Raw genomic sequence first — 24,714 nt, 5'->3', positions numbered from 1 at the left:
CCTCAGCGCACGCGGATGGACTACATGACTTCTAAAGGTCTCTTTCAGCCCTACATTTCTATGATTCTATAATAAAAGCCTTACATAAAGGTGTATATATTTTCATCACTAAATCCTAGCCTCAAAGCAGGAGCACAATGTATCTCTGACCCTATATCCCTGACCAGATGCAGCATTTAGCAGAGACTTTGCTGGCTGTTCATAATGTCCATAAAGCCTCTCCAGGTCCACACATCAGAGACGCTCCCTCCATTGCTCTCACAGATGTTGTACAAAATACAGCAAGCAGCTATCACACGAGGCAGATATTGTTCAGCAGCTCCCAGCCTCATCATGAGGCAGCTCCACTTTCCCTTCAGGCTTCCAAATGCACTTTCCACTGACATCCTGCAGCTACTTACAGTATATGTAAATAGCTCCTTTCTCCTACCCAAGTGTCCAAGAAAAGCCTTCATAAGCCAGGGAAGCACTGGTAAGCTGGGTCCCCCCTGAAGGACGGTAGGAATCACAAGACCATTAGGTTCATAGCAGTCTTATGGGAGCAAAATTTCCACTTCTCAGTGCAGAAAATAAGCCTGAGTTTCTAAAGATCCCAGAAACATGGACCTTTCCAGACCACTCCACATTAACATTGCTGAAACTTTTAGCAACCAGACTTTGTAGCACCATGGAAAAATACATCTTTTTGTTGATGAACTCCGAGGCCTGTCGTAGGGGCAAAGAATAGGCACTTGGATCTCATCATTGGCCTCAATATAATTCAGGAACCCCAGCCATGCAAATCCATCAATATCCTTCTGTGCATTGCCAAGCTTTATGCCTGGGGGTAGCAGAACACAACTCCATGACAATATCCTCGATAGCTGACCTGCCAACACCAAACTGGTTAGCTACTGACCAGTAGTAATCAGGAATGGTGAGCTTCTAGACAGCAATGATCATGCGCTTCTCCATACTGATGGGGAGCTTTCATATTGGTGTACCACCCCTGCAGCTCCAGCATGAGTGCCACATAGATTTCAAGAAGAGTAGCCTTTGTCAGCCTGAACTTCTGCTGCCACTGCTTGTCATCCCAGTTGTACATCACTATCCTATTCCAACAATCAGTGGTAGCTGACCAAGGCCAGAAGGAAAAGTCCACTGAGTAAAGCCCTCCAGGAAAAGTTCATGCAAAAAGTAACTACTAGATTTTGTCTTCCTCATCCCATATCACTGTGGCACTGCCATAGCTATTTCCCAAGTCATCCAAAGCCATCTTGCTGCACAACTGCTATGTGTGTTTATAACCATCAGGATAGTGGTGCTCAGCAATATTGCCTCCACACTGCCTGACAGCAGTTTGAAAATGGCATTGGCTTGCAAAAGCCAGATGAATGATGTGATGACAGGAGAAAAATGACAGGAATTTGTTTGTTTGACCTGTTCTGCTAATTGGGTCTACAAATGTACTCTAACTGTGAGTTCAATGGTAATAAGTGAATATAAGATCATAAGATGTCACAGTAACCTATAATAAAAACGTTAATGGGAACAAGGGCAAGAAAACTAGACTGAAAAATGGAATTAGTCCAAACAAAGAAGCCTATTGCTATAACCCAAGGACTGTGCTGAGATCATCCTTGGTAAACAAAATGTGGGTCTAGAAATTAATGAACTGGTGTGTTGGAAACTAGGCCTAATTGTAGACAAATTAATGAGGGGATGGACTATATCACCCACCACTCCCTTTTTGGGTCCTTAAAGAAAGAGACTTGGGATGGGAGGGAAAATAAGAAGACAGAGGCTACTGAAGGAAGCCTCACCATCTCCTGGGACCCCGGGCCTTTGTCATTCTACTCCTGAGAGATGTCCTGACTAGACTAGGCCAGAGAGGGACCCAGATGACATCGCCACCTCTATCAGCTCCAGCTGAACCCCAGACACCACTTGGCACGAAATGGGATCAGACTTTAACAAGAGTAAAAACAATAGTTCCAGTCCAGTGCCCATGGGTGGCGGGTATAATAGGCCAGGGAAGCCTTAGCCTTCCCTGGCACTGCTGCTGACCCGCCGCCAGACACTTGGGCTGCAGTGGCCCTGCCCCTTCCCCAAACCCCCAACACCTGCTGCTGCTGCCTGTGCCTGCCATGTCTCCTCCACTCCACTCCCACCTCCGGAGGTCCCTGCTGCTCACTGCGTCCCTCCTCCTCAGGTATGGGGAAATGAAGAGGGACGTGGAGAGCCAGCGGCAGGCGGGGGAGTGAAGAGGCTCAACTGGGCACTGGGGTTGATGGTTTGGCTGGGATGGGGGGCCTTCAGGGGCAAGGGGACCCAGTGCTTGGGGGGGCCGGCCTGGCGCTGGGGACCAGGAGCTCGGCCAGGGGAGGGCCTTCAGGGGCGGGGAGGCCGGTGGCTTGGCCTGGCTCTTGGGGTGCCAGCGGCTTGGCTGAAGGGCTTTCGGGGTGGGAGACGTCAGCTCAGCCCAGTGCTGGGGCTGGGCTGGTACTCGGGGAAGCCAGTGGCTCAGCTGGGGGGCTGGTGGCTTGGTCTGGCGCTGGGGCCAGCCCGGCACTTGAGGGGATTGGCAGCTTGGCCTGGCGGCTTGGCCCAGCACTGGGGGGGGGGGGAAGGGGGAGACCTCAGCTGGGGAGGCCATCAGGGGCAGGGGGGCTGGCGGCTCAGCCTGGCGCTACTGTGGGGGGGGGCAGCAACTCAGCCTGGCACAGTGGCCAGCCTAGCACTTGGGATGGGGGCCGGCAGGCAGCTTGGCCTGGCGCTCCGGTGGGAAGGTGTCAGGGGGGCCAGCAGCTCGGCCCGGTGTGGCTGGGGTGGCCAGGCAGGCCGGGGCACCTTAGGGCTCCTCCTGTTTTGGGGGTGGGGTTTCAGGGCTATGGAGTAGGGGGGAGCTTGGGCAGAAGGGGCGGGCTAGTCTCCCCAAAGCGGGGGTTCACCCACCGCCTATGCAAACGGGGCTAGTCCTGCAGTATTTCATGAGCTGCAAAACAGAGAGTGATGCCTGCACTGCTGTCTGCCATTCAAGATTGCTGCTGGCAATCACGGAAGAAGAATTTTAAAAATCCCCAGGCCTTTAAACAGAGGAGGGGCACGTACCTGTGTACCTTCAGGGCAGCAGAGTTCAAACTGCTGACCAAAGTGGTCACAATGGGCATTGTGGAAAACCCCCAGAAGGCCAATTTAGGTGACACAACCAAGTGAGGTGTCTACACTGACACTGCGTCACTTTAACTGAGTTGCAAAAAACTCTATGCTGCTCATCGAGGAGGTTTTATTATGTCGGCATAGCAGAGTAGTTACATCGGTAGGAGGAGCATTTCAGCGTGTACACCTCCACTATTTTGTCAATGAAAGTTGACAAAACTGTGTCGTGTAGACAAGGCCTTAGTCTACCATGGAGGCAAACAGACAACAGAGGCAGCAAAGGGGCAGCACATTCAAAATGAGTTTGCTGCTTGGTACAGATACACACAGAGAGTTCCTCATCTCACACAGAATTCACAGATCGTATAGCGGTTCCCAAGTCGTCACAATGTCATCTTCATACATTCCAGTGTGCACGGCTGAACTGCGTTAATGGCCTGACTCCTTAATTTGTCTAATTTTGGTTTGAAGTTCCTGCTAATTTTTTATCGGGATTATAACTGAATATAAGCCATAGTTTTGGCTGGCGGCGGGTGGGCTTTTCTTGGGCATCAAGCAGCGTCAGCTCCAGCCCCTCCCCAGGAAGGGTCCATGGATGCCTGCAATGCAAAGACTCAAACACCAGCCAGCCGCTCTGCCACTGAAAAGCCACGTGCTCCTTATTCCTGTAGCCAAGCTGTTATGCACTGGACCCAACGGACCACCCTAGGGTGCCTCGCTCACAATTTTATTACATGTCATGGTGTTTCTTAAAGCCCCAGGTCCTGAGAGCAAGAGATTGAATGAGACTCTCTGCTTTCAGTTAGAAAAAAACAAAAAAGTATGTTTCAGTCATTCATGGCTACAGAGAAGAGCCTGAAAACGTGAACAAGGGCAGCCTGCCAGCTCAGCGCCCAGAAGGCAACCCAAAATAACCCATATATATTAAAAAAAAACAAACCCTCATGATTGTCTGAGCCTTTTACATCGGCTCCCACCAGCTTGCGCTGCTGAAAGTGGCCCAAGCCCCCAGCAGAGCGCTCAGGTGACTCCCGCATCAGCCGGGCCGGGACCCCCCCAGCGCGGGATTTCACCGGCAAGGTGAAGGCGAGAGATTGGCAAGATCCGCCTCCTGCGTCCTCACTAAGGCGAGGAGTCCCCTGCACCCCCAGAGGCAGCGTCCGCTCGGCAGCGGCCCCGAGCAAGCTCGCCTCAACCCCCAGGCCGGGGCACGGCAACAGCGCGCCACACATCAGCCTACAGCCTGGGCGGCGGCGGCGTCCGCCGGGCTGCCCCCATCGCAGCTGGCGCCACCCGGGATTCGAACCCGCCGCTTCGGACCGTCCCAGCCCGCGAAGGTAGGAAGCTGGCGCAGCCTCGCCACGCCTCACCCCGCCCCTCCGCGGCCCCATATCGCGTCAGGCAGGAAGCGAGGGCACCGTCAGGTTCAGCGGCTTCGGCGGCGGTTAGCGAGCATGCGCACTTGAGCAGATGCTTGGCACATGCTCAGTCCCAGGGAGCGAGCCGGGTCGGTCCGAGGCTCTCCCAGCCGGGCACGCCCATTTTCTGGCCCCTCCTCCCCCCCACCCCTTCGGGAGTTTCTAGGATCGTGCCCTGTGTTGAGGCAGAAGCAGCAGCTCAGGCGGCGAATGATTCTCTCCTCCCCCACCCCCGGTGGTAAGTACCATTGGGATAGGGGGCGGGGTCTGGGCTGTGCCCTCCTGCGCCCCGCTTTGTGCACCCTCGGTAATGACTGATTCCCATCCCCCCCACGGCTGCAGCGAATGGGCCGTTCCCCCCCTGCCTTCCGGTGAGCGGTGGGGCTGGCAGGGGAGGGACCCTTAGCATGGGGCAGGCTGGGCGTGCTGGCCCTCAGGCGGGGCGGAGACATGCTGACCGACCCTCACCTGCCCCAGGGGACCCTGGGCCAAGCAGGCCTCCTCCCACCGGCCCCTCCACCCAGCCTGGGTGGGACTCAGCGTGCAGGGAGCTTGTCAGGGTGATGCCTGCGACACAACACGCCCCTCGCACCTCCACCCCCTGCCATGTGCCATGTTGCAGCCCTCGCTGTGCACCATAACGCACGCCTTGCCACGCTCCACATCACCCCTCGAGGAGCATCACAAAGCGCCCCACTCACTGGGCATCATAACACGCCCCTAGCACCTCTTGCGGTGCTCTATAACACCCCTCGCACACTTCGCTGGGTGCCACGATGCCATGCCACGTTGGGGTGTCAAAGTGCTTGGCGCACAGCTGCTTGGAAATCCTGCCGTGGACCTAGGTATCAAATGCACTCCCCCAGTCTCTTACTGTGATGATGGGGCTGATATTTTACACATCTATTTAAAACAAATCAGGAATTTTCACATCTGCAGCATGGAGACTCAGTCAGTTCAAAACCACAGCAAAGTCTAGAAGATACTGACTCACTGCGATTACAAATGATACAGAAATTAACCAGAACTGGAAGAGATCAGAAAAAAACAACTTTCTCTTTTTTGTTGGCCCCCCCCCCATTTGTTTGTTTTGTGCAGTCAACAGCAGGTGGGGCAGAGACAGTTTCACTTTTGCTGATGATCAGTTTCATTTCCTTTCTCTGACTAGCAAGGGATGACATTATCCTCATGCTCTGAGTGGAGTTCATATGCATCCTTTTGCCTCAGGCTCTGAAATATGGCATTTAACAGTCCCACAATAACAGGGAGCTGCTCGTGTTTTGATGTCTACATAGCAGTATTTCTGAAATTTGAAGTAGTAAATAAATAGAGGATGCTGTGTTAGTGTGACAACCAGAATCTTGGCCAACACATGGTATTGAACTGAGGAATTTCAGCGCTAACAGAATAGGTTTTTGGTCCTCTCCTTGCTAGAAGAGAGACCAGACTCAGGTACAGACTGGCTAGAGTAGCCAGGTGGGTGTTAAACTAATAGCAAAAGGGGAGAGTAAAAAGAGGGAAGATATGAGCTCTCAGCACAAAAATTTAGATGATGAGAATAAGATTAATCAAAGAACCAAAGGACACAAAGAGAAGAAATTACTGAATTGCATATCCCCCAATGCTAGGAGCCTGGGTAACAAATGAGGAATTGGAATTGCTCATTTGTGAGCATAAATTCAGTTGGTACTATTGAAACTTGGTGGGATGAGTCACATGATTGGAATGTTAAAATCAATGTTTATAATCTATTTTGGAAGGATTGAGTGGGAAAAAGGGGAAGGGGAATGACAATCTATATAAAAAATGGTATTATCTATTTCTGAGTCACTGTTAACTCAGAAGAAAGTGATGTCCTAACACATAAAGCACAAGATGGGGATTAGTTGATGTCTGCTAAAGACCACTAAGTCACAGTAAGGAACAGGACAATCACCTCTTTACGCACCTATCTATAATGTGTAGGGGGGGAAATGCATGATCATGGGGTATCCTTAGAATTTCTGAACATTATATATGACAATTTCCTAACACAAAAGTGCTGGAGCTTACATGAGGGAATTCTTTATTAGACCTTTTCCTAACAATTAAAGAGGAACTGATCACAGAACTAAAAATTAATGGTAGCTTAGGTACTAGTGATCATGACTTGATCACATTCTGTGCAAGCAGAATAAAGTCCAGACCAGTAATATATATACTTGGTGCTTTTATAAGGCCAGTTTCACAAAGTTAAAATAAATAGAAGTCAAATTAGTCGGGAGGAAGGAATTTAATCAGAAAACTGTGAATGATAGTTGGGAATCATTTAAGAATACCTTACTAGATGCCCAAAAAGCCACAATCCCACAACTGAGCAAGAAGGTTGTGCTGGTTAAAAAAACAACTTGGTTTAGAGGAGAAGTGAAGGCAGCTATAACATATATAAACAAATAAAAGACAGAGAAAGTTGATATTTATGAATATAAATCAGAAGTTAGGAATTGTAGAAAATCAATATGGGAACCAAAGGGGCACAAGGGGAAATCTATGGCCAGCAAAGATAAGGACAATAACAAGCAGTTATTAAAATATATTAGGAACAAAGAGAATCCTGACAATGGTATTGGTCCATTATTAGATGGAAATAGTAAAGTTTTCAATAATAATGCAGAAAAGGAAGAAGTGTCCAATAAATATTTTTGTTCTGTATTTGGGGGAAAAAACATGATACAGACTCATCATATTGTGATAACACTCTTTCCATTCCACTAGTATCTCTGTAGAATGTTATATAGAATTTGATATTTTGAAATCAGCATGTCCAAATAATGTGCACCTAAGAGTTTTAAAAGAGCTGACTGAGGAGTGCACTGGACTATTAATGTTGATTTTCAGTAAGTTTTAGGGCACTGGGGAAGGTCCAGAAGACTGGAAGAAAGCTAATATGACAATTTTTTAAAAAGGGTAAAGAAGGTATTATAAATCTGTCAGCCTGACATCAATCTTGGGCACAGTAATGGAGTGGGTGATACGGGACTTGATTAATAAAGAATTAAAGGCGGGTAGCATAATTAATTCAAATCAACATGGGTATATGGAAAACAGATCCTGTCAAACTAACTTGATATCTCTTTAGGATGAGATTACACGTGTGGTTGATAAAGGTAATAGTGCTGACATAATACACTTAGACTTCTGTAAGGCTTTTGACTTGGCACCACACAACATTTTGATTAAAAAGCTATAATGATATAAAATTAACATGGCACACATTAAATGGATTAAAAACTGGGTAACTGATAGATCTCAAAATTATTTAATGGGAAATCATCCCCAAGTCATAGAATATCACCTCAGGAGGTCATCTAGTCCAACCCCCTGCTCAAAGCAGGACCAATCCCCAATTTTTTGCCCCAGATCCCTAAATGGCCTCCTCAAGGATTGAACTCACACCCTGGGTTTAGCAGGCCACTGAGCTATCCCTTCCCACGGTGGGTGTGTTTCCAGTGGGGTACCGAAGGGATCAGTTCTTGGGCCTATACTGTTTAACATTTTTATTGATGACCTGGAAGAAAATACAAAATCATAAAATTTGCAGATGACACAAAAATTAGGGGATCGCTAAATAATGAATAAGATAGGTCACTGATTCAGAGTGATCTGGATCAGCGGTTCTCAACTGAGGGTCTGTGGCCCACTGGGGGTCCGTGAGCCTTTTCAGGGGTGCTGCGGGGCCCTGTGGCTGAAACCCGGAGCCTCAAGCCCTGGCGCTGAAGCTGGAAGCAGCACAGGGCTGAAGCCAGCCCCCCCTCAAAGCTGGGAGTGGTATGGGGCTGAAGCCGGTGCCTCTCCTCCCACCCCCACAAAGCTGGGAGCAGTGTGGGGCTGACACCAGTGTAGCAGAGCAGTTTGTGCCACTACACTGGCACCCCCAAAGCCAGGAATGTCGTGGGAATGAAGCCAGCAAACCTTCCCGCTCCCCCTGCCCAAGCCAGGAGCAGCCGGGGGCTGAAGCTAGGAGCCCCTGCCCCCCACTGAAGCTGGGAGACTCACTGGGAGCCCCCCACCCCTACACAGCTCCTAGCTACCTCATTGCCTGCACACAGTCCCTAGCTATCCCCTCCCTTCACCCTGAGCTGCACCCCTCATTTCACACATCCCCTAGCTACCCGCTCCCTGCACCCTGAGCGGTTTTCAGACTTTCTGAACTGAATTCCCCCTTTGAGTTACGTTTTTTGGTTGTGTCCCTCCACAGCCCAGATAGGCTGGGAGACCTCCTGAGTGAGTCGGGGTGGAGATGGCGCTCCCTCTCTGGACCCCACTGTGTGGAGCTGGCTCAAGTCCCGTCAGCCCTTGCCCCCCCCCCCCACCCAAAAATAGAAGTTAAACTATGCCTATGCCCAAGGCGCCCCCCAGGCCCGGAGCCCTGAGTCCCTCCTAGACCCCGCTGGGACCTGGAGCTTTTTTAGGATGTTGAGGGGGGCCTCCGCAAGGAAAAGGTTGAGAACCCCTGATCTGGATCACTTGTTAAGCTGGGTGCAAGTAAACTGTGGTTTAATATGGCTAAATGTTCCTCGATATGTACATTTACAAAGAACATAGGCCCGACTTATAGACTGGGGGACTCTGTCCAGGGAAACAGCATCTCTGAAAAAGAATTGGGAGGTTGTGGTGGATAATCAGCTGAAGATGAGTAAGGCTCTGTGTCTGTCACGGAGGCCACAAACGTCCCAGGTTCTGGGGCTTTCCGTGACCTCCATGACTTCTGCAGCAGCCCGCGTGGGTGGCCCAGGAGCTGCCTGAGCAGCCTGGGCAGCCACCGAGCCAGGCACACCAGCCGCTGCTGGGGCAGTCTTGGGCCCGCCCCCCAGCAGCAGGAGTTTGGGCATGGGGGGGGCTCAGGGCTGTGGTGCGGGGTGGTGCTTTCCTGGGGTGGGGCTCCCTGGAAGGGCAACAGGAACTCGGCCTCCCTCAGCTCCTAGCTCCGCGTGCTGCCTCCGCCCACAGGCACCGCCCCCGCAGCTCCCATTGGCCGCGGTTCCCTGTCAATGGGAGCTGCAGAACCGGGGCTTGGGGCAGAGAGGAGGCAGCATGTGGAGCTAGGTGCTGGAGTTTGTTGCTTCCCAGGAACCAGCTAGGGAACCTGCCCCAGCCCCTCCCCACCAGTACTCGCGGCACAAACACCCCCCCTGGCTACCCCTCCCAAGAACCCATGGTGCCCCCCCCCCAGGCTGCGCCCCCCTCCCCGGACCCATGGCATCCCCCAAGCTGCCCCCCCAGCATCTGTGCCGCCCCTAGCTGCCTCCCCCCCAGCTGCCTCCCCCCAACAAGTTTTACTCAGGGGTATATAGTAAAAGTCATGGACAGGTCATGGGCCGTGAATTTTGGTTACTGCCCGTGTCCTGTCCATGACTTTTACTAAAAATACCCTAGACTAAAACATAGCCTTAAACATGAGCTCTCAATGCAACACTGTGGCCAAAAGAGCTAATGCAATCCTGGGATGTATAAACAGGCGAATCTTGAGTAGGAGTAAAGACATTATTTTACCTCTGTATTTGGCGTTGGTATGACCACTGCTAGAATACTGTGTCCAGTTCTGGTGCCCACAATTCAAGAAGGATGTTGATAAATTGGAGAGCGTTCAGAGAAGAGCCATGAGAATGAGTAAAGGACTAGAAAACGTGCCTTATAGTAACTTTCTAAAAGATGTGCTCTAGGAATTATTTTGCGGAAGCTCTTTGGTCTGTGTTTTACAGAAGGTCAGACTAGAATGATCACAGTGGTCCTTTCTGGCCTTGGAATCTATTAAATATCTTGCAGTTGAGCTAAAGAGTCAGGTTCTGAAGCTAAGAGCTGTAACAGACTCATATCTTCTGGGGATCAGGCACAGAGGACACACACACACACAAATTTTTTACATACAGATGTAATGGTTTGCCTTTTAAAATATATCAGTCTCATAGCAGGTGGGAAGCAAGCAGAGGAATGATCAGCAGGTTATCTTCAGACTACCTGTACTGAGCCATGTAAGTTGTCTTCCACTCCTAAATGGAGCTTGGAGGAGCAGCAGGGACTGTTACTTCCACCCTCAGTCACTTCATTGGGACTGTGTGGATTGGAGATCCTTAACCCACATATAGAGCCGCAAGGATAGTTCAGGCTGGAAACCCTTCAAAAGCCATAGACAAGGGGAGCAGCAGCTGGAGTTCCCCTCCACAAGGTAGAGGAGAAACAGCCAGAGCCGAGAATTATCACTTGCCTCCAGCTGCTTCCATTACATGTGTGTTCCTCCCATGTAAAAGAAGCAACTTCTGTACCTGCATGCACACTCCTGTTTGGGGTTTTTTGATAGTAACAGAAAAAAACCATCAAAAATAGGAACAACTGGTTAAAAAAAGTAATGAAGAAATATTTTTGCAAAGGAACTTGGGGATAGTACAAAGCTGCTTTACTTCCTTTTGCTGAAAATGACCAGTTTCAGTTTGATGATGTCTCTTAATGAATTGACCCTGTGAAGTATAATTATCACCATCTTACACAGGGGGAACTGAAGCACAGAAAGGTTAAGTGACGTGCGCAAGTCTGTGTCAGAGCCAGGAAAAGAACCCAGACCTCTTGACTCCCAGTGCCCCATGAACAATTACAAGAGAGCCATCCTCATTATTATTCTGCAGTTTCGTTTTACATTATTGCAAAGTGCTTTTCAGTCTATAGATTAACAAATAATATTTAGCACTTATGTAGGAATTTTCGTCTTCATAAGACTTAGCAAGATGGAGGTAGTGCTGTTATTTACATAATGCCCAACAGTGTTCTGTGTACTCCATAGACCTGTAAGAAGACGAACCCTCCCCAAAGACCTTACTGCGGCCCAAGGGCCACAGGTTGCCCACCATTGCCTTACTGTCTAAGAGCTAGATCCTACAACTGGATCCACACAGGTAGACCCATGTACCCACACAGATCCAGTTCCAGGATCTAGCCGTAAGTGGACAACATACAGGAACAGGAGGGATGCAGCACAAACCCTTTTCTCTCTTTTTCCTGTTATCCCTTCTGGGTGTGGCATTTGTTTTTATCCAGGCCCTTTTGCCTTTTTGACTGTGGTTAGCCTTTGTGTGACTTCTCTTTGTATTTTAACCTATGCCTACTTCTCTTTTTAACCCTTTCCTACTTTTTATTAATTATTTGTAATAAGGTAGCATCTAGAGTCCCCAGCTGAGATCAGGCCCCAGTGTGCAGACAAATAGTGAGAAACAGTCCCTCCCCCAAAGAGTTTACAATCTAAATAGACAAGTCAGAAATGGGTGGGAGGGGAACCAGAGGCACAGAGGTGTGAAGTAACTTGCCCAAGGTCACATAGCTGGTCAGTGGCAGAGCCAGGAATAGACCCTCAGTCTCCTGATTCAGTTCACTGCTCTATCCAGTGGACAGTGCTGGTTCCATTTTACCGATGGGAAGACTGAGCTTAAATTACTTGCCCAAGGTCACAAATGGAATGTGAGTCAACAGCTGGGATTAGAATTTAGGCGTTCCTGGTTCTTAGTGCTGTATTTGACCATGCTGCCTCTCTCTGACTCGTGTATTAAAAATAAACATTTAAAGCCCTACAGTCCTGGAGAAATTAAACAAGATTTTCTTCATTCTCCCAGGTAATAGGCTCCAGCACTCTCTGATGTGACATCCCCAGCAGAGAGCATCTTGAAACTTCACACCTACTGGGAACTAGCAGTTGCTGAGGATCTGAGTGTCGGGGACTTGCATGACAACAGAAAAAGTGAAGTTTATATTACTGGTGTGTTGAATGAACATCTTATTGGGTCCTTGGGGACACTGGACACATTGTACTGAAAGAGTTTGAATTATGACTTTTATTTGCAGATGGCCTTTAAAAATTATTGCAGCTGCCAGATGAGAAAAATGAGACAATGTGGGAAGGCAAAAGAGGATGAGAAGGCAAACACTGGAAGGATAAGGACAGAAAGGAGAGTAGAGATTCACTGTAACAAGGGGTTTAAAATTTTTCTGGTGTATAAAAAATAGGTATTACCCAGGGTGGTGCTGGCCTTGACAATGTTTCAGTGGCTGTGGTTCTAGACCTCTAACTTCCATCTGTTATTGAGGAACCATCTAATTTCACCTTCCTGTCTTTTCCTTTCCCTTTTTTACTTGCAAATCTCTTTTCTGTAATCCCATTAAAGAAACAACATTCCCTCCTTCTTTCCTGTGAACTCAGGGAGGATATTTGTGGGAGCTGGCGGTACTACTTTGCTTATTTAAACTGTGACAGATACTTTAATGCAACTGCGGTTAGATGTGTGAAAGAACAAGCTTGAGGTGCTGATGGTAGCAGACTAATATCTTCTAAACTAAAGGTACTTCATATTATATGAAGTGACTCACAAGCCCATGCAAGGTTGTTGGTATCTGCATGAAATGTTCTTCACTGAGCTATGTATTGTTGAGCAAGTTTGGAAGTTTTCATATTGATCCCTGCTCCCACCAGTGACTTTCCAAGAAAAAAATCCTAGTTCTCATTCCTCCAATCCCAATTGCTAGAGCCTCTAGCAGCTAACCTGTATTCTGTTTTTATCTCAGCAAGTCAAGTTTTACTCATGCCAGTCAATCACTGCTAGAGTGGCTGGGCACAAAGTCTGCTGGGATGCAAGTGAAATAGAAGCTAGATCTGGAAATGCTGTGGGCCCTCACCAGCTACACTCTCCGTATTCCTCCCAGCTGGTATAGGATGGTTGCATTAACAGTTTTATGTTTTGTTCAACAGTCTCTCTCCAGGTGACTTCCACATAATGGAGAAGATGGTAAAAAGGAAGTGTGCATTTTGTCCAGCAGATGAAGAGTGTGCTATAATGTACATTGCAGAAAAGCAAAATCTTGCAGTTCATCAGAATTGTTTGGTGAGAGTTTTTCTTAATATATGAATACTATTAAAGGAATCAAGAAGGACCAAAAGGAAAAATTTCAAAGATAATATAGACATTGTACATAATTGTCTACTCTAGAACCGTGGTTCTCAACTGGGGGTATGTGTACGCTGGGGATACACAGAGGTCTTCAGGGGGTACATCAACGCATCTAGATATTTGCCTAGTTTTACAATAGGCTGCATAAAAAGCACTAGCGAAGTCAGTGCAAACTACAATTTCACACATTGACTTGTTTATACTGCTCTATATACTGAAATGTATTTCATTTGTGGTCCGATCGATTTACTTTATAATTATATGGTAAAAATGAGAAAGTAAGAACTTTTTCAGTAATAGTGTGCTGTGACACTACATCTGATTTTGTAAGCAAGTAGTTTTTAAGTGAGGTGGAACTTTGGGGTACACAAGACAAATCAGACTCCTGAAAGGGATACAGTAGTCTGGAAAGGTTGAGAGCCTGCTCTAGAAGAAAAGAGAATTGTTTCCCTCTCTATTTCAGAAGGCAGTGAATGATCTACAATTTCATGGTCTTCTGGAGTTCCAATGATTAGAACTTCAGACAGTTATATTTTTTTACTTGCCCAAATGGTTGGTGCATTGAGGTGGAGGGGAATAAGAATAATAATTCAGGAGTTGGGATGGAGTGTAGAAAGAGTAAAAACGAGCCCAGTTCATCATTGCCTCCCTCTTTGTATAGTCACTTTACACCAGTGCAAAGTGACTGTAAAATGTTACTAAATCAGAATAGTAGCATTTTACATCCAATTTTCATTGGTATAACTAGCTACATAAGTTACAGGACAATGCTGAACAGGGCCCAGGGGTCTGGGTAGGCAGTAGAAGGAAGGACAACAAAAAAGCAGGACTGAAAATATCTGTTTTGTCACTTAAAAAAAAAAACCCTGGCAGTCAAAGGATTTCAGAGTTCAAAACAAGTTCAGTATTTTGGTTAGCCATTGTTAAATTTAGAAACTATAGAAAGTGCCTTAACATTAGGTAAGAATTCAGAACAAAAATGAACTTGTTTCGCAACAACTTTGAAATCCTTTGACTTCCAGTGATTTTGAATGGCAAAACAGGGTTCTTCAGTCCCTGGGCTGATCCTGCAAAGACTTGTGCATGTGCTAAATTTGATATAATGTGAGTAATCTCAATTGAAGTAATTGAATCAGACTCCTTACAGTGCGAAAAGGTAAACATGTCCTTAGTCTTTGCAGGATCAGGGCTATAATTTGCATGATCAAAGTGGCAAGATGGCAGCTTCTTGTGTGTGTCTTAAATATAAGGAATAATTAAGTGTGGTTTTAATTTAAGAATTGGCTATGTAAAAATGTCCTTGTGAGGTTCTAGGTTTATTGTGGTTCTAGAACAAATTTACTCAGTTTGCAAACAAAATCTGTCTTCTATCTGCTAGCCCTGCAATCTTACCCTGGGATCTTTCCTCCTTTCACATCAGCACCAGTAATAAAGATTCTGGACATCATATTCTGCCCTCAGCTAGGAGTAACTAAGGGAAAAATTTGGCTCCACCAGTGGAACTTAGTTAACTATTCTGTATACTTTTATGAGAACCCTCTTCCTAAATTTGTTTGTTCTGCTGTAGTATCGGGAGAAAAGTAATATGAAAAAAATGTCATTAAATTTTTTAAACTCACAGAGAGCAGATCTTTTAAGTTAAAAGGTGCCATCTTTGCAGTCACTTTCCACAGCTATACCTTTATATTTTAGTGTGTAGGATACCTATTACATTAAATTGGAGCTTTCCTTTTTTTGATATCATAAGTCGCAAATCCTTTGCTCCTCTTTTATTTCTCCCTCTTATAGATCAGCTATCTTATTGTTCTTGCTACATTGTGTTTGTATCTTTATTAATTCGATTACTTTTATTTTTCATTTTACAGTGTTATATGTTTCAAACAAACATTCAGATTCTTGAAAGCAAACCAGTGTTGGTTTAGCAACATTGTTACAGCTTTACTAGTCTCCCTGAACCCATAGTAATGTGTGCTAAGTGGCTTCTTATCTCTAACTGTATGTTCTTATTTCTTTAGCTGACCAAGCTTTGTGTCTTCTTATAAATTTATCATGTATTTTAAGTAACAGTTTTGGTGCTAGGTTTTGTTTAAGTATGATCATTTGTTTTCTCATAATCAAATATAGTTGTTAATTAATTAATTATCCCTTCTAATTTGTTGTCATAGTCTAGTACATCAACAGGTATTCATGCATACATTTCTGCTGTATTTTTCCAGCCGCTGTTCAACCTATTTAAGTTGCTTCTCCAACAATTCATTGCCAGTCTTTGCCTCGTATCACATTGCCAGTGTTAATTCTGTTGTCACTTCCAACTGAGTCTCTCCCGAAAGATCCTGAGCTCTGTCAAACCTGCTGGGCTAACTGGCAAAAGAGGGCCTGGCTAGGATGATGGCCTCCTTGATGAGCCCTGTAAAAATGCCATGTTCCCTTCATGTGAAACCTCCTTTAACAGTTGGTGGAGTCTAGTATCACTGGCCCTGACTTGTAGGAGGGTGGAAAAGCTAAGCAGTGCTCCCCCACTCAACATGGGACAATGTTTGTTAAAAACAAAGAAATAAAAATTCGCCCCCCTAGGGGGTTTTGTGGGGTGATGAAAAATGCAGATTTTTTTTTTATAGTGCCCAGGTCTCATGTCTGACACTGAACTGAAGCCCCATCTACTTTCTATCATTCCTTACTGATACACATCAGAGTCTCTCGCGGGCTGAGTCACTCTGTTAATTACTGCTGTCTTTTGTTTTATTTGTAGTTATATTCCTCAGGATTTGTAGAATCCGAAGAGCATAACCCAGAGAATCAGGATACAAGGTTTGATGTGGCCTCAGTTCAGAGTGAAATCAGGAGAGGAAAGCGGCTGGTAAGGCAGCTTCTTTCAATTATTTTCTTGTTTATAATTTTTAGTAATAACAGGAGCACATTAGACTGTGAAGTCTGTTTGTGACATTTATATGACCTTGTGACATAGAAGCTTGAATAAAATGCATACAAGAACCCAGTCATTCTGACTTACCAAAGATCAGAGTAACTGAAGGTCAGAAACATTAGTCTGCTTCTGCACTTAGTGGAACCTAACGTGTATAGCCACTTTTGTCTGGCAGTAGAAGTTAAGGCTGTTTTGGTTCCTTTCTAAGAAAAGGCATTTTTTGGCAGAGGGCAGATTTTGGGTCCTGCTAAGCTTACACATAAGTAACCTCCTGATCTGTGGAACCTAGAAAAGGAAAGGATTTTTTTTTTTTAAATGAGAGCTAAGTTTCTAGTCCTTTTGCTTTTGAAGTCACTTTTGAAAGTGGAACTTGGGCGTTTTTGAAAACTGTTCCCAACATCTCTATACTTGTAAACTGAGCAAATTTAATGTGAAATATTTACAGATGTGAAGCCCAATACTCTCACTATCATTGAGTCATTTCTAAGAATATTAACTGATTTTAATATAATTGTGTAAGAGCAGAGAGAATAATAGAAAGTTGGTTGAAAAATGGGCTGAGTTGGGGTTTGGAGGAGTGAGTTTGCGTGACGAACAGGAAGAGGGAGGCTGAGAGTTAAAGATTTAAGCACATTCACTGATGAAGCTATTTACTCTCAAGTATAAGAGTTTAGTTACTAATTATAAAATGTCTGTATCTGCTAACTACTCAACTCCTTCTGCTGTAGATGTGCAACTTCTGTCGCAAGAAAGGAGCCACTGTAGGATGCGAGATAAAAACCTGCCGCAGGAGTTACCACTACTTTTGTGCACTGTGTGACGATGCAGCATTAGAAACTGATGGAGGGCAAGGAATTTACCGGTATTTAACAAACGATTTTCTAATTTTTTGTAGGTTGTGGTGGTATTGTCAGAAAAGAGGTTAATTTTTTTTTAAATGCAGAAAACATTGATGTGTATGTCCCCCAAAAGAGTCCTTCGCAACCCAGCCATGTTTGAAACTCTGTGTATTTGAGAGCAGTAGAAAAAATGTTCCTATCTAGCACAGCAGTGGAAAAAAACTCCACTTAATGACAGGAATCTATAGATGGTTCCACTCACTGTAGTAGCTCATGCTGGTATCAGGTTGTGGTGCTGCAGGAGTCATTGTCTCTAGCACCCATTGACCATAACATCTTTGGCGCCATTGATGTTCTGTCTCTATTTATCTTTCACAGCCCAGCCTTCTGGCCAGGTCATATTTAAGTTCTGTCTCCATCCAGGGTAACAAAAGTCCAGCTAAAGAATGCAAATAAACCTCCACACAGATGATCCTTCTGCCCCTTCACGCTATAGTTGAAGTTCCGTGCTCTGCACCTCTTACTCCTGGAGTTCCTTCTTTGCACCTTAGGCTGAGCACTGCTTCCCAGGGCTTATTCCCTGGAGGCCTTTCTTAGCAGGCTTCCCCACTGCCTTCCCTCCCCAGGGACTCTGGCAGCTTCTCTCAGGGATCTCCCTGCTTCTTTCAGGCCCTATCTCAGGACCTCCCACAGGAGCTATCCAGCTCCCTGGGGTTCTTTCCAGCCTGCCTCCATGAGGGCCTTCCCAGAAAGAGGAAATTCCCCCTATTTCTCTTTCCTGGGTCTTCTCCCTTTAAAGGGACAACCACCCTGTGACAATATCCATGAGTCTGACAGAATCCCAAAAGACCATGGAGCTAAATTTGAGATGCAGTTTTCATTAGCCATCTGGTCAGTAAAGACAAAGTTTTCTGCCCCACAAGGTGGAATATTGGTTTCACCCAAATTAAGGTTTACTCCTGGTTCACATGCTTTAGTGAATAGTCTCAGTACAAGGACACTGCCGTGCTCTCTAAGACCATCTACATTAGAGAGCTTTGGTAGTTTCCCCTCCGGTTCAGTACCCGGAATGCTCGTGGAAAACTTTGTGTCTCCATACAAAAGAACTTTTCATATTTCATATGTGTTCCCAATACTAGCAGAATTGAATTAGCTTTGAGCAAGTCTTCTAAATGCCTTCCAACCCCACTGTAATGGTGTTATACGCATATACTAGAATTTTGTAACATTACAGCCGGAGATGGTGCTGGTTGCTCAAAGAAAAGAGGTTCTCCCTCATCGTTCTAAATGTTGGGATTGCAGCTGACTGTGGAGGTTGCCAATATATTTTGGTAAAGTTTGGAGTGCTGAGAATCCACGGCACCTGTTTCTGTGCTAAAGAATGGTCACAGTTAACGCTTACTCTGTCGTTGAGGGTGTGGACTTTATTATTGTTACCTCTTCCAGGAAGAGGCAAGGCACTACAGCCAGTATGGGTCTTCATATGACAAAATACATGCACCACTGGGTTATTTGATAGGGCTGTCAATCTGGCATGTTTCACAAGCACAAAAATAGTCCTTTCCCACTGATTCCAGTAGCAATTTAACTGTCTCTGCCACTGGCTTGGTATGTGATGCTAAACAAGTGACAAGCTCTGTGAGACTTAGTTTCTCCAACTGTAAAATGGAGATGATGTGATGTTTAACTTGTTAAACATTAGTAAGTTATAAAGCACTCTAGAGACCTCAGTTCAGAATCTTTGAGTGATAGCTGACGAAGAAGGGTAGCCTAAAAGAGAAACTTTCTGGGAGCAGAAGACAAAGCATGGCTGATGTAAGCTGAAGGTGTGAAAAAAATATGTTGGCCCAAAATAAACTCCAGGATTCAATTTCTGTATCCTGAAAACCTATCATTGAACAGCTGTTAAAAAATGAATCAGATAGCTCCAAATTTATCAAGAGGTAGTTGTGCTTAGAATTTGATTAATTTCTACAAGGACCTGTGACAATGAAAACTATTAAACGTGAGACATAACTGATGAGGACTTTAAGACTTTTAGTATGTTCTCACATTAAACACTCATTAAGTTGAGGAGCATAGCATTGGTACCAAATTTCTAAATTGGTGGCTGAAAGGCCAAGAATGATACATTGATACAGATTAGATAGGAGCAAGGTGAGGGGGAAAATGTGGGGATTGGACCCAGACTTTTTTTTTGCATTATACATAGCGCCCTATCAAATTCATGGCTGTGAAAAATGAGTCATGGACCATGAAATCTGATCTCCACCGTGAAATCTGGCATGCAGCCTGGAGTGCCTACCCTGCACAGGGCTCCAGCTGCTAGTCCCGGCTGGGGATGGGGAGGGACGAGACTTCCTCTTTCCCTTCAGGGCCACTCCCGGGGTGGGTCAGACTGACCTCCAGGATCTCCCCCGGCTACAAGAAGCTGGCGGCTCCAACTGTCACCACTCCGTATGGAGAGGCTGCGGTCCCAGCTGCCACGGCCCCGCGCGGAGAGGCTGCAGCTCCAGCTGTCAGCACCCCACTCAGGGGAGACTGCTGAGAAAACCATACCTGCTATGGTAACACACACATACACCCCATACCCTGTGACCTGCACTGCTGGTGGTGGCACTGGCTTTAGAGCTGGGCACCTGGCCAGCAGCTTTCCTCTCTGGCTGCCCAGCTCTGAATGCAGCGCCCCTGCCAGCAGCAGGGCAGAAGTAAGGGAGGCAATCTCACAACTCCCCTACAATAGCTTTGGAACCCTCCCACCCAGACCCCCTTTTGGGTCAGGACCCCCACGGTTACAACACCATGTAAAAGTCTGAAAACGTCAACTTGACTAATTTAAAACCCCCTGGCGGTGAAACTGACCAAAACGGACTGTGAATTTGGCAGGGCCCTAATTATACATCAGTGATGCACATAAAGGGACATGCAGCAGTGTGCACAAGTTTGAAGCTAACACAAACCTAGGAGGGTCAGCCCAAGAGTGGAGAAATTAGAGACATGAAAAACTGTGGGCATGGATTGACAACACATGCAACTGTGCATGGAAAAAATGTAAAGTAAAGAGTATTGTGTCAAAAGGGATAATGTCTTAAATGGATATGACTCTGATGGGGATTTAGAACTTAAAACCATCAGCATGGTGACTAGTGTGATTAGGAAAGCAAATGGAATAGAACAAAAATGAAAAGCGGTCATTATGGCACTATATAAAGAAAACAGCTGCAGAATTTAGCATAACTTGGGGCGCTCATTTGTAGAAACGGTACGGGAGCGTTGGAAATGCTCCAGAAGTGGGTAACCAGGATGATAAAGGGTGGAGGGATTATAAATATGTGAATTGGTTATTAAAAATGTGTTAAAATGTGTTAATTTTATTTTAAAACATGTTAATTAGGAAAGAACCAGATAGGGCTGTGGGCTATTAAAAAAAAATAAAAATGTTGTGGTATAAATAGGGCTAATTATTTTTAATGTGCAATTCCATACCTAGCTTTCTGGATTTAATTATTGAGTGTGCACACATCTGGTATTTGTGTGAGAAAATGAACAGTCACAGTAGTTGCACATACAAAAGTAGGCCTCATTTTTATAAAAGAACAAAATGTTGACCTTTTAAAATTAGGGCTGGGATAAAAAAAACCCTAGAAAATGCAAAGTACATTATTGCACCTCTGTGTTTGACAATAATTTCTTCAAAACATTTCAGTGCTAGCTTCTGAAAATAGGCCATCTCAGCCATAACTCCAGCATTGTAATACAGTTTGAAAAGTGCATTGGGATCCTTCTGGAAGAAAGGTGTTCTATAAATGGTGGACAATTGTTTTGTGTTCTTCAGGAAAGCAACTGTAATATATTCTTCACCTTCTGGTAAACACGATTATTATTTACTGTACCTGTCCTTGGTCTCTTATAATACATCCATGTTTCCCTCCTAAAATCTGCAACAATTGTGGGCGGCGGGGATTTTTTCCCCTATTGCTGAACTCTCTAAATCAGGTAAAAAGGAAATTAATGGAATAAGCAGCTGTTGGCCACTCTGCCTAAGCAATGGGTAGGGGTATGTCACAAGAGAACATGGTGGATTAGCAGTTAGTTCAAAACTGTACCATAACAGCATTTGAATCTAGTCAAGCTTTACAAATGAAATAACAGGAGTGTGTATTATAAAAGTGCCTGCGGTAAGGCTCAACATGGTCAGATTTCATAGCTGAGGAAGATAATGCTCAAATTTCAGTTTTAAACAGGTTCAGTTTTGTGTTCAGATTTTTTTGTGTCATTAGTATAGGTGCTGGTGAAAAGAGGGAAAATATCTTGAAAATCAAAGTTAGTATAACATTGTTTACATATTAATTCTGTTTCTCTCTCTTTTAAAATTGAACCAATGTTTTAGAGTGTTCTGTCCAAAACATGACCCAGGCAAAAGGACCAATCATTATGGTGAGTTTCTTTAATGGTTTGGTTGATTTCATTTATTTTTTAAATCTGCATTCTCCATTATCTGCAGTGGGTCACCAATTCATATGCACAAAGTCAGTGTCACTCCACTCCCCTATAGAATCGTAGGTTTCATGTTTCATAAAAAGTTACAACCGTGTTTCTAATCTTGTAGTAATGGTTCGGCTGAGATCCAGGTATTTGCATAGAAAACTCAAAGAATTTTACTTAAGAAGTATTTTGTATTTAAGAATTGCCCTGAGCTTTTCCAGATAAACATTAAAACTATAAAATAGAAACACTATGGACAAGATTCTCAATAGAACTACATTGATTTGCACGAGCTGAGAATCTGGCCCTGTATTTAACATTATAACTTCTTTCTATAGCTCCTATACTGACAAGGTCATATTTCTAGAAAGTTGGCTGGCACCAACATTTGACTTAAGTATTTTGTTTTAAAATACATTCCACAGTTTCAAAAGTGCTTCTTACAATTTGCACTCTCAGATCGTTGGGCTGAGCAAAATGGCTTGTAAAACATGATAAAAGTACTAAAGATGCACAAGTTAACACTTGATTTGTCAAAGAGAGCTGTTACAATACTAGTCACTTGGGATTCTTATCTGTAGTTATATTAAACCTTTTCAAATTAGCATTTTTCACATTCAGAATACTTTATAGTAGTGCCTTTCATTCTGCAGGATCCCAAAGAGCTTTATAAATGTAACACTGAAATATAAACTACATATAAGGATCACTTCATCTACCACTGAAACGCAGCCAGTTTGAGCGTGAAACACCTCAGCTTTCTAACACATTACAGCCATTCAGAATAGAAAGTGAAGAACCTGTAATAAGAACTGGGGAGAAGTGCCATGGGTTTTGTAATGACCACAAGAAGGCAGGGCCAATTTAATATGTCATCCAAAAACGTGGCCTCTTCAGCACCATAGTGTCGTCTGGTATCATTCTAGGACAGTAATATAATGACCATTCATACAGCTGAGTACAGCTCACCTAGGGCCTGGCTACACTGGAAACTTCAAAGCGCTGTCACAGGAGTGCTCCCGCTGCAGCGCTTTGAGGTGCGAGTGCGGCCATGCGCGAGTGCTGGGAGAGCGCTTTCCCAGCGCCCCTGGTACTCCACCTCCGTGAGGGGATGAGCTGCCAGCGCTCGGAGCCTGTTTACACTAGCGCTTTAAAGCGCTCTGACTTGCTGCGCTCTAGGGGGTGATTTTTCACACCCCTGAGCCAGCAAGTTAGAGTGCTGTAAAATGTAAGTGTAGCCAAGCCCTAAGTTGGCAACACAAATTTCTGCCATACGGAAGACTTAATAAACCTCAGAGTTAGGACAGGCTTAATTAATGTCTGTAAAATGCTGTTTAAGTTCTTTTATGAGCTGGGTGAAACCTTGGTTTGAGTTAAAACCCTATTCAGAATGGTAGGTGTGAACTCACCCTTCAATTAACGTAACTGTAAGCATAAACCCACACCTAAAATAAAAGGAGGGTGAGCCCACCCAGAAGCTTTTGGTGGAGTATTATTTTGGGTAGGGAGAATGTGTGTTTGTGTAAAGGCAGAAGAGAGAAAAGACTGAAAAAGACAAGAACAGAGAGAGAGGCAGAGGCTAAAAACAAGAAAGCCAAGCAATAGCCTGAACACAGTGTGACCCTGGAAAAAAACTAGAGAGCACTTTTGGGTTGGTTGGCTAAAGAGGCTTGGGGTTGTAAGATAAGAAATTGATCCTTTTGTTCTTGGTTCCTCCTGCATTTGGGGAGCAAGGACTTTGTACATGCATCAGAAAGAATACCAAACTCCATCAGTTTCTACTTCCAGCTGGAACATCCCCAAGGATGTGACTAGCCGCTCAGATTGAGAAGAGGCAACGTTGATTTCAGGAGCAAGATCCAGTGTCCAAGGAGAGAGATTGTTAGCTCGCATAAATCAAAACTGGCCAGCGGGATTTAAAACAAGTCCTGAAACAGGAGTTGGAGGCTCCACAAAATAATTTAAAACAAGAGCTGGAGGCTTCACAAAAGGAACTAAACCATCATCTGGAGGATTCCCAGAAAGGACTGCGGGTTGACATGCAGGCGGAGGTCAAGTCTCTACAAAGAGCCCAGCAACTACAAAGAGCCCATCAGGTTGGGAAGCCCAGTTGCAAAGTTCCCCGAATGGAATGGGAAGACAGATCAAACAGGTGACCAGTAACCTGACTGCCACAAACTAGAAGTTTTTTTCCATGAAGTAGTGGAGACGAGGCAAGCATTAGCCTGCTTGGAACTTGATAACAGAGATGAGCACCTGCAATGACTCAAGAATCTGAAAATTAAGCTCCAGAAGGAAATCAAGGAGTCACAGATCACAATGGAACATAGCCACCTGGATGAGAAATTGAGCCTCTAGAAGATGACAATTTTCTATCTCATTTGTAACCTACAGAGGCCCAGAAGGGAGTGGTTGGGCTGTCCCAGCTCCAGTGATGCAAAAACCCATTATATTTTTGAGGGGAAAACTCCCTGGGAGGCTTATTTGGCTCAATCCAACAACATAGTTTATGGGGAAGATGATCAGAAAAGGGGGTCACTAGCAGTCAATTTGGATAGCCCAGCGCTAAGACTTAGAAGGAGAGGGAAAGAAGAGACCCCACCTGAACTGGAAGAGGACCTGCAAGAGGCTTGTGTTCCTGGCATATCCTGGTGCCACTGATGCATAGATTAGCAATGGACCAGTTTATACATGCTCAGCTGGACTTGGACTTGCAGATCAAGATCAGTGAAAAGAGGCCAAAGACACACTCTGAGAGGCTGTGGAATTTGCCACAGAACCTAAATCTTTTCTTGCAGCAGTTCATCAGAAGAGGAAGCAGCTGCTAGTGAGGAAGATGGAAACTCACCGTCATAAGCCTTGTAAGTATGGCTCTGGGTCTAACATGTATGATGAAAGAGGGGATTTTAATCTGGTTCATTACTGTATTGAACAATTAGAACAAA

General features: G+C 45.2%; 1 protein-coding gene across 1 annotated transcript in view; it reads left to right on the top strand.

Annotated features, from left to right (window-relative positions):
• LOC102932781 (SET domain bifurcated histone lysine methyltransferase 2) overlaps positions 1–24,714 on the top strand; it is a 98,064-nt gene that overhangs the window by 52,265 nt on the left and 21,085 nt on the right. Inside the window, exons 16-20 of the mRNA XM_043545670.1 lie at positions 4,266–4,794; positions 13,324–13,456; positions 16,272–16,379; positions 17,174–17,307; positions 21,675–21,721. Coding sequence (XP_043401605.1) covers positions 4,266–4,794; positions 13,324–13,456; positions 16,272–16,379; positions 17,174–17,307; positions 21,675–21,721 — 951 coding nt within the window. The remainder of the gene's footprint in view (positions 1–4,265; positions 4,795–13,323; positions 13,457–16,271; positions 16,380–17,173; positions 17,308–21,674; positions 21,722–24,714) is intronic.

This window comes from Chelonia mydas, chromosome 1 (genome assembly GCF_015237465.2).
Source record: "Chelonia mydas isolate rCheMyd1 chromosome 1, rCheMyd1.pri.v2, whole genome shotgun sequence".
NCBI classification, from domain to species: Eukaryota; Metazoa; Chordata; order Testudines; family Cheloniidae; genus Chelonia; species Chelonia mydas.
Note: the sequence above shows the minus strand (reverse complement) of the source record. Positions and strands in the feature narration are given on the sequence as shown.